Here is a 10,273-nt window from a genome sequence, read left to right as displayed (position 1 = left end):
TATCTAATCTGAAAACTACTTCCTCTGCTGCTGCCCAACTCTGACATGCCAGAGATGAGGAAAAACACACGTTCCGCAAGGTCAGCGTGTCTGTGCGTGTTCAACAATGATCCAAAAGATAGTTGTTTAACAAAGGTTAGGACACGCCAAACATGGTTTTGTAAATACTGCTATTTTATCTTATCTTTTGATGGGGCGACACTGAAGAAATTGCACTTTGCTACAATGTTACGTAGTCAGCGTACAGCTTGCATAACTTTGCACATTTTCTGTCCCCTCAAAAAAAACTCAACACACAGCTATTGGTCTAAACTGGTACCACCAAAAGTGAGTATGTCCCTCAGTGAAAAATGTCCAAATTCTGCCCGGTGACAATCATTTTTGTGGCCACCATTATATTCCAGAAGTGCCTTAATCCTCCTGTACACAGGAATTTTTCAGGATTTGATAAAATATGTACAAAAATGTGAGGCGTGTGTTCACTTTTGTGAAGTTTGTGTGGTTCATATATAAGGTATTGTTGACTGTGCAAACGATTAGTTTTCATCATTTGACAATAAGTAATAATTCAATTGACACATTATAGTACTCACTTGTACTGACAAGATGCTGACTCCATATGTTTTGTTCATATTTCGCTTTTATTATGCAATGCATTTAGTAAATACAGTACATACAACTTAGTGCCATGATATGGAAAAGAAAATAACTGTAAAAATTAATTAAAGCACGGTAATAGACAATATTTTGACAATGAACACAGATCAACAGGGTCTAAAAGAACATTTCAAATGCTACAATAAATAATGTCACATATTACATAAATACACTAAATTACTCACAGCTTATTAAGGACATGGCAGTGCACTACGTTATGTAACATCACACTTCCTGCATGTTCCTAAAGGTGTCGAACAATGTGCTCAATACAAAACTCCCTTTGGGAGGAAATACATGTCAGCGACATTGACAGAAGCATCATATTTTTACTTTTTTTTTTTTTTTTTTTTTTTTTTTTTTACTTCAGCTTTTCAGATGATTTCATGGTCGGTGTTGTTTATGTATCAAGGTGATGTAACAGTCCTTATATGAGGCTGTCAATGCTGTTTTTGTAGACCTGAGGAGGATCTTCAATGTCAGAGTTGCTGGGGGGGGGGGGGGGGGGGGGAAGGCAAAAGACAACAGATAAGCTAAAATTAAAAAAGTCATTTGAAATATTTGACATTCATTTTATTTTTAGAAATATCTCATGGAACACTACCCCAAAAAAATTGATTATTTGTAGCCCCGCCCCCCAAAAAAAGAAATTGTAATTTTTGGACCAATTAAATAAAATTGGATAATCACTGCTGTATAGTACATAAAGATGAATCTGATATGACGTCTTACCTGTTGAGCTCAAACTTGGTTGCCTTCCTCCTCATTCGCCTCAGGAGCCACATGACCAGAGACAGCGTAGACAAGGACACAGCGCCTCCTATCGTTGCACCAGCTGTAATGGCACTCAACTCAAACGTGGACTCTGCAGAAACAGTTCAAATAAACGTTAACGATTGGCTACCCTAACTAAACTATTAGAATATTTCCGCGGCGTCTGGTCCACTTTCATACCTGTGCACGTTGGAGGCACGACGTTCCACTCGCCAAAATGTGTGCACGCCATGCTGACTGCGCCTTGGAGCTCGTGGCCTTCATCGCAACTGAACGTGCAGACCGTATCGTGAGGATAAGGGCTCCAGGATGGGAGAAGAGATGTTGTGCAGTTCATATGGCCTCTTTTGGGCACTTCGGGGGCGGGGCATGTAATTGCTGCAGATAAGGAGGTGAAGAAGAAGGTATTTAAGCATGGTAGTAATAGCTGGTGCTACTCTAGTTGCAAAGTGTAAGTCATGGCATACTATTTCTAACAAAGCAGTACCGCTAAATGTGAGCTTTTTCTGTAATGACGCTTTCTAGTTTATCAAGTCATAAACTCGTTTCATAATCCTGTTAGTGCTACCAAAAGCAGTTGAAATCTATATACTGTGTCCTCTCACCTTCACAGCTCGGCATCATCTCGCTCCACCGCGCAGCCGACGTGCACGTCACAGCGCTCGGCCCCGCCATCCGATAGCCGAGGTCGCAGGTGAAAGTGCAGCTGCTCCCGTAGCTGAACCTGGCGTGTGGATCATCTCCACAGCTGACTGTGCCGTTGTCTAAGTGGAGGAGAGCAGGGCACTGGACGGCTGCGGAGAATTCAAAAAAAGAAGAGGAAATCAGCACTCTTGCATCCAGTAATGAAAGTTTGGTTGGTTTTTTTTTTTCATGTGAGGATTTTCCATTCACCTTGACATGTAGGAGGAAGTTGTGACCAGTTTTTGGTGGAGGTGCACCTCAAGGGTTCCGGCCTGCTGAGCTCGTATCCCTCCTCGCAGGAGTACTGACACAGGGAGTCAAAGGCAAAGTCGCCATACTTGCCAGCGCATATGACACTGCCCTTGTGAGGGAGGGTCAGCTCGCTTTTGTTGCACTGAACCACTGCCATGAAGCACATAAACACAATTAGTAATACAGTAATCGCCTGCAAAGATAATGTTCTAGGATGAGTTTGAATTATAATTAACAATTACAACACATTTTAGGGGAGCTGTCAATTACTCGTGAACAGCATTGCATGCTTGTAACAATAGTAGAACCTTACCATGCTCACACTTGTCTCCATAGAAGCCTTCAAAGCACTGGCATCTGTGGCTGTTTATGGTTTCCACACATTCTCCATGGACGCATGAGTCTTTTTGACAAGCAGCTGGGACAAGAAGAAGTACGTTACATGTTTGAACGTTCACCATTTCTGCACTTTTTTTTTTTTTTTCTTCGTATTGCAATTCCTGCCGCTCACCTGTGTAGCACAAAGCTGTTTTCTTCTTCCTGCACCTCTCGTCGTTCCATTTCCCGGGCTGCGAATTCCTCTTAATGTACATCTCCACGCAGTCCTCGCTCTCGCCGAGGATCTTGCCGTTGATGCCGTTGTTGGGCTCCCCCTTAGCCCAGTTGGTGGCCTCGGCCGTGAGAGACTTGTTGGTGCCCACCCACGTCCAGGTGCCGTTGATTTTACGGATCCCGATCCAGTAGTAGGTGGCCTTTTTGGGCAGCCAGCTGTTGAGATGGCCGATCTCCTCCTGGTTTTGGATGGCCACCATGTCGGTGTAGTACTCCTGGCACCACGCTCGGGCGTGCTCCCAGTCCATGGTGTTGTTGGAGTAGAAGTAGGACCAACAATCGACTTGCATGGAAAAGACTGAGAATGGAGGCACACAACTATATATTAGAACAGTGTTTTCCCAAACTTTATTGAGCCAAAGCACATATTTTACATTCGAAACTTTTTTTCAGAACACTACCAAACAAAAAGGTTTAAAAAATATATACTTTATACTGACATAATTTCTCAATGTATTCATTTCGTCCCACCAAAGTCCACTAGTTTAATGCTAACATATAATACGAAACGTCAGATGGGCCAATGGAAATTAACATCTAAGTTACAGTAATTATAAACCTTAAAACAACTGCCACTTTAACAGCAACACATACAACAATACTCAACCGCTTATATTCTCTTTGCTCTGTGGAAAACAAGAGTTTAGTAGGGGACCTTCTCTACCTTTCTTGATCTTAATAACGCTGCATCTCAAATGTACTTGGCAACAGGTAGATACACATTTTAATTGTACCTTCTGCAATCTGGTGGAAACGCATTTAATTATTCTGCCTGTCATGATACGTCACCGGCATTGATAGATGAACACAAATACAACATTTGTAGTAAATAAATAATCGTTTTCAGATAATTAGATGAAATTGGATCATTGTGATTGAAAATCACCGAATTAGAACCCAACTGATAAATATAGAAAAGGCAATGATAACGAGATTGCACATACTTGAGACGGTAAATGCCAAGCTGATCCACAAGATGGACATCTTGGATGCACGGCTCTGAAGTAATCCACAGCAGAATTCCTAAAAACATAAAATAAAAGTCAAGGATGAAGTCAGTCAATATATCGCAGTCTACTATATTCTCATTGAAATGTCCACACTCACCATTTTACGTGATGGAGTCTTTCAGTCTTAAGTGTTAAGTCTTGTTGGTTCAAGGAGTGTGTGAGATGATTGTGGCTTAAACCTGCGCGCCGCCTGCTTTTATAGCCCCTCGTCCGTGTGCTCCAGCTTTCCGGTAAGCAGGCGTCAGCCTTTTGGTGGAAATTCCCACCTCCTTCCAGCCACTACTTCCCAATCCACAACATATCCGATAAAAAATTTCCAAAGGGGGAGAAAAAAAATAAGTCTCATTGTCTGTGGCGGAAGCGCCTGTTGATAGTATCATTTTGGTTATAATTATCAGAAATGTTTGATTGTTTTTTTTGGCAGATTATTGCATTGCGTACTGTTTTCGTTTTAGAGAAAGCAGGCAATATTTTTAAAAAGGGGTTATTATTTTAAACTGTTTTAAAATTCCTTGTGTGTTTTTGACATATTTGGCAAATAAGCAGGATTCTGATTCTGATAATAATAATGATAAAAATCTAACTATATCATAATAATATCTACATATACAAATACATACAATTATATTTTATTCTGCGTATATATTTGGGTAACATATATGCTCAGCTTGATGATGAGAGGAAGAAAATTAAAAAAATTAAAGGAATACACAGTTATTTTGATATTTTTCACGGATTGATACGTATTTTCCTTGTTGTACTGTCGTAAAATGTAAAATGTAAACATGTAATAAATGCTTGACATACTGTACACCATAGCTTTCTCTCAATTTAAGCTTGTTTTTAAAACAATTTTGGCAAATCCTGCTAGTGTACACATAGGGTATGGCTTGCGCATAACCATAAGTACAAAACAGAGAATCATTGCTGTGTTATCTTTGGAAGTGATACAAAACATGAGTGTATAGAACACATTGCATAGCATATAGTCATCATGGTGATTTATTCCTGTAAGATGCATGGAAGGATGCAAGTGCTTCAAATGTCAGGGGAAATGCACAGACGAGCACAATACCTCTTTAAGAAAAAAAAAAAAGTGACAACAGAGGAAAGGCAAAACAATGCAATGGCAGCCACTTAAAAGACTTGACTAGTATTTTAACAAGGGTCCCGGGGATAGGGGAAAAGTAGTGCGGGAGCCGAGGCGCCTGCTGGCTGACTGCGTGCCTTTCCAGAAGTGACAGTGCATTTCCTTCCTGGCTAACCTCAAACTTTGCATGTTGTTGACACCTCTTGACCTCCACTCCTGCCCCTGAAAAATAATACAGCAGCATTTTATTGGCCCCAGGGAGACTTTGTTGGAACTTCCGTGACAGCTGATTTTTAGCCTTGTGCTGTTTGTTGTCTTCATATAAACTGGATGACCAAATATTGTAAATATGAGTTTAACTTGTTCTGTGACCATGCTTGTAACTGAAAATACTCAAATAATCTTTTCCCTGTAAAATTAATGGAAATCCCATTAATCCATTTCAGCCTACCCCCCAAAAAATTTTGGGGTTTTTTAATAAGAATAATTGCACTCTATAATATTGTAATTCATAAAAACATACAGTAATGACATAATTAAATAGAATGTAAATAATTAAACTGCTTCCCCACATTTTTTGTTGTTCTTTGCAGAGGATAAACACTATAGGCCTGTGAGTATTGTTATATATTCAGTTTATATGTATTGCTTCGCCCTATGTGTTCAAATATCCGTTGCTTGAGGGGTTATAACAATGCAACGCCAATACTATTTGTTAGCCCGTCTATGCCGTTTCACATCGTTTGATAGCATTAAGCTAATCGGACTTATCGAAAGCAAAACTATATGGTTGTTTGAAATACGCAACGTGCAATTCTCTTTGTTTGATGTTTAGTTTGACAGTAAACTACAACTGGGAGTGGCAACGAACAATTTGAAGCCTGTGTTAGTTGAAGAGTTGTTTGTTCCCACCTGTCGAACTGATGCTTGTCGTGAAGTGAGTTGAGTTCACTGGCACCGTACAAGTGCTCGTATATTGAATTTTTGCTCAAAGTCAAAGCAAAACTAAACTCAACAAAAATGACCGAACGACGGCTCGTATCTCCAAAAACACTATTGTACAAATATTAATATAGTATAATTATGCCACATCTATCTATCTATCTATCTATCTATCTATCTATCTATCTATCTATCTATCTATCTATCTATCTATCTATCTATCTATCTATCGTGCGGTACTGTAGGCTACTGTACAGTATTGTAATATGGTGGCACTTCCACCTTGCGGCCAGTTGGGGTCACTAGTGTGAGCATTAAACTTGTTATGCGGGGGAGGAAAGCGGCTCCTGTCTCTTTAAGACCGGAAGTAGATGTTGGACTCCTTATAAGGCGTTTGTATTTCCTGAGCACGCTTGTTTGTAGTCGCAACGTCATATAAATAAACAGTAAGAATGTCGGAGTCCCTGGCCGCAATCCCCGATGTGGAGATCGATCCAGAGGGAACCTTCAAGTACATTTTGGTCCGAGTGAAAGTGAAAGACGGCCATGTCAGCAAAGACATTGTCCGCGGTACAAAAAGTGCAGAGTATCACAGTAAGTCGACGGAAATATTACAGCTGCGCACCATTGCAGAGGTGTCCGACTTGTGCTGTAGGTCTACATTGGTTTTCACTGCACTGGATGCAAAATGCAAAACAAATTGCTTATCTTTCGTGTAAACAGTGACACATGTCAATGACACGACCTAAAATGAAACATTAACAGCTTTTCTTCTTAGGAAATAAACGATGCAGACGAGTGCAGTTTGACCAGTGTTAATCATGCTATTAAAATCACATTTGTTATTGTTTAGGAGAGTCTGTATGAAAGCAGCTGCAAGTTTAAACATACGGCCGGTTGAACATGTTGTCTGCTAGTCATGTTCTGCGCTGTTGGAAAAGATGACCTTGATTAGTCCCACGATGGGGAAATGTGCAAAACTGCGCGCCCAACGTGGGGCTCGAACCCACGACCCTGAGATTAAGAGTCTCATGCTCTACCGACTGAGCTAGCCGGGCTTAGGTGGTGATGGAAAACAACCACCTAAACGTGAGTGGTGGCTAAATTTACTGCCGTTTCAAAATAAGCTATTAATGTCCAAACCCCTGGCAACAAACCTAGGAGTGAGTACACCCCTAGGTATAAATTGGGCCCAATGAGCTATTTTCCCTTCCAATTGTTTATGCATTTGGTTATTTTATGACCAGTTTTGAACAGCAATCAAGGTAAAATTCTGGTAAGCTTTCAAGACTGCATAAAATCACATGGAGTTGGACACCTCTGCACTTGTGCAAATTATAGCGTAAACGAGCGAAGTGCACCCACCGGTGGAAATACATCAGCATTAGTATCCAGTGGGCTATTGCGAGCCGGTATCTTTTTACTCACTCATGGCGTGCTATGAATTATTTGCAGATCATATTTTTGAGAAGGTTAAGCCAGCCGTGGAGGCCTTGGGGATGGAGTGTCAGTGCCTCGGTGGAGGGAAGATAGAACACAAGAGTCAAGAGAAAAAAATAAGGGTATTTGGAGAGTCCACTGTAAGCCATTTTTTTCAATCCAAATTAGACCAGAATTTCAATATTATGCATTAAATGTCACATTTATATGGTTGTGTTGCCGGAATACATTTGCATCTATTGCGATCTAATACAAGAGCTGTATCAAAATATACGCCTTTACAAATAGTCAATTTCCATACATTTCAGGTGACTAGCATGGCCAAACAGCACTCAGAATAATGCAATACAGGTATAAAGTACAGTCTCATTTGAAACTAAGCATTATGATTGCTGTAAAAGCATATTCCTGATGCAGCTGTTGTATTGAATTGCATTAGGATGTGAAGCTGTTCCTAACATTGTGGCTGGTAAGTGTACAGATAGTCTCGACACAGCTTCTTTTTGTGTTTTCAGGGTTTCGGTAAAGCAGACCATTCCGTGTCAGCGGACAAGTTGAAGAGCGTCTTCGGCGACTACGAGATCACCTGGAGTGACGACAAGAAATAAGCTAAATTCTTTACATTTGCGCTAATTAAAAAGCCAGGAGTCAAACTCTGTACTTGTTTATTTTATGTCATAAATAGATCAAATGCAATTGTATGTCAGTGCAGGTTTTATTGTTTTTCAAGGGTTGGAGGGATGAGTAAGCCTTCCCCAAAAAATAGAATGACTCCTTCATACTTTTACTTTTAATTGACTGTAATCACAATCAGAGGCTGAGTGCCAAGCGTAAAGTCCATACAGGAAGGAGTGAGACATTTAGAATCACATCCTGTGAGTCGGAGGAAACGTTTCAGTTTTTATTGAAAACCCTAAAGGGAAAGGGACGCTTTCTCTTATCGCGGTTAAATGTTTACATTTGTGAGCTGTGTGAGATTGAACTTAAAAGGTCTTACTCGACTGCAGGCGCCAACAGGCAATACTGCCAAAATAAATCGAAGCCAGGAAAGTGGAACACTGTTTTCAAGAATGATGGAAAACAGTGCATTTAAGCACGCATAAAAATAGGCTGAGGAAAACATTAAATACTCTGTTTAATTAAAATAGCAATTCTCAAAAATGTTTTTTTTTTGGTCAGGAGTGGTATGTGCAGTGACTGAATTCATACTCAGAATTTTCTCTCAGAGCATCGTAATGAATGAGTCCACAAGCGTGTTGTTCTTTTTCTTTGTATTTTTTGGTTTTGGTTTATTTTATTTTACTGTGACGAGGTTTTCTACATTTTCCCGAAATGTGTTTGGTCGATTTTGGCATGGTCCAATGAAACTGAGGTTGAACTTTTTGACTATGATTCCACAAGATATCTTTGCCACAAACACAGCACAGAAAATCACCAAAAGAACACCATCATCATGTTTTGGGCCTGTTTTTTTTTTAAACTGCGTCCTATAAGTCAAAGGTGAAGGAATTATGAAAAGTTCAAAATAGTAGTCGGTGTTAGGACAAAACTTTCATGCTTGTGCTAAAAAGCACAAAAAAATGTCAGTAAAAGCCTACTAGAACATCTGAACTTTATTTGGGGTTAATCAGCGGCACTTTAAATGGTGGCTGGTGTGTCCTGACTCCCATTTCTCATGAGTTGGAATGTGATTGGTCAATTCTGAACAAAGCCACATCTTGGTTACAATAGAGTGTGCACACTTGTGCAACCGCATTATCTCAGTTGTTTCTTTTTATTTACCCTCTTGAAAATAATATATATATTTTTTTTAATCAATTGAGTTGTACAGGTTATAGGTAACATCGAGGTGGAACATTTTGAAATGATTTATCTTGGTCTCATTTTTTTTATATCGCAAAAAGCTGGCATTTGAACAAGGGTGTGTTGACTTTTTCTATCTATATTGTTTGCCATTTGATAGGGTCTAGCTCACCTGCTATAGAAAATAGATGAATATCAATGAATATACAGTATCGTTAACTTTCTTTGTGACAGTTCAGAATGTTAAAACGTTAACGTACTACTGGTGTCAGTTTGAGCCTGGAACAAATTAATTTGTTGGCAAAAGTGGCAAGTGAGTGTAATCCACTAAAGTAATTAATTTTCCGAGTATAGGATCACCACTACATCCTACTTCCAGGTGTTTTCCCACAATGAGTTGACAGAGTTCCCAAAGGTGCATGTTGGCGCTTCAGCACTGGAGCCATTTTTATCATCGCCTACATTGTTTTGCCGTGAATCTACCTTGAAGAGGAATTTGCGGCCTCCTCACCTTGAACAGAGGGCCCAACATAGCATGCTGGCAACACTGCCTATTACCCTGTGACCTTGAAAGGAGAAAAACAAAAGGCTGTCTTCCTTCCAGGTTGTATCCTTACACCGGAGCCAGTTTCCTGTGAACCGATAACCTTTCTGTTATCCTCAAACAGGCAGAAGCAGGAAAAAGACTTCACCTGTGAAACTCGGCCCTCTTTTCTCGGAAAACGTATCTGCTCCGCCTTAGTGTCTGACAGGAGGAAATGTCATCCGGGCATGCCCATAACAGAAAATTGAGGTTTGCGCATTGTCAGAAACCTTCGGTTCCTTCAAATGGAAACCGGTGAGAATGAGGCAGTGATTTATCCCAGCCAATCAGTAAAGAAACATGACAGAAATTAAAAGGAAAAAAAACTGACTGCTAAAAATAACATTTTGTTTAACCTTTTAAAGGGGACATACTTTGCCAAAGCAACTTTTTCTTGTATTTGGGATGTAATATTGTCTCCATGGT

General features: G+C 40.0%; 2 protein-coding genes and 1 non-coding gene across 3 annotated transcripts; 1 reads left to right on the top strand and 2 right to left on the bottom strand.

The window, feature by feature from the left end:
* Positions 1-633: 633 nt before the first annotated feature.
* sele (selectin E) lies at positions 634-4,312 on the bottom strand. The gene is made up of 9 exons (XM_061780520.1): positions 4,087-4,312; positions 3,924-4,002; positions 2,879-3,277; positions 2,681-2,785; positions 2,326-2,517; positions 2,037-2,225; positions 1,612-1,809; positions 1,390-1,522; positions 634-1,145 (listed from the first exon to the last, which is right to left on the bottom strand). The coding sequence occupies exons 1-9, from the start codon at positions 4,087-4,089 to the stop codon at positions 1,085-1,087; spliced, it is 1,359 nt and encodes a 452-aa protein (XP_061636504.1). The 5' UTR covers positions 4,090-4,312; the 3' UTR covers positions 634-1,084.
* A 2,087-nt stretch (positions 4,313-6,399) lies between these two features.
* On the top strand, positions 6,400-8,157 carry si:dkey-51e6.1. Its single transcript, XM_061780548.1, has 3 exons — positions 6,400-6,615; positions 7,477-7,601; positions 7,977-8,157. Exons 1-3 carry the CDS (start codon positions 6,474-6,476, stop codon positions 8,067-8,069), a joined length of 360 nt encoding a protein of 119 aa, XP_061636532.1. The 5' UTR covers positions 6,400-6,473; the 3' UTR covers positions 8,070-8,157.
* On the bottom strand, positions 7,007-7,079 carry trnak-cuu (transfer RNA lysine (anticodon CUU)). Its single transcript has one exon. It is a non-coding gene; the product is annotated as a tRNA-Lys (tRNA).
* Positions 8,158-10,273: the final 2,116 nt, after the last annotated feature.

The sequence above is a fragment of the Phyllopteryx taeniolatus genome, chromosome 7 (assembly GCF_024500385.1).
Source record: "Phyllopteryx taeniolatus isolate TA_2022b chromosome 7, UOR_Ptae_1.2, whole genome shotgun sequence".
Lineage (NCBI taxonomy): Eukaryota > Metazoa > Chordata > Actinopteri > Syngnathiformes > Syngnathidae > Phyllopteryx > Phyllopteryx taeniolatus.
The sequence above is the reverse complement of the archived record's forward strand: the minus strand, read 5'-3'. Positions and strand labels throughout refer to the sequence as shown.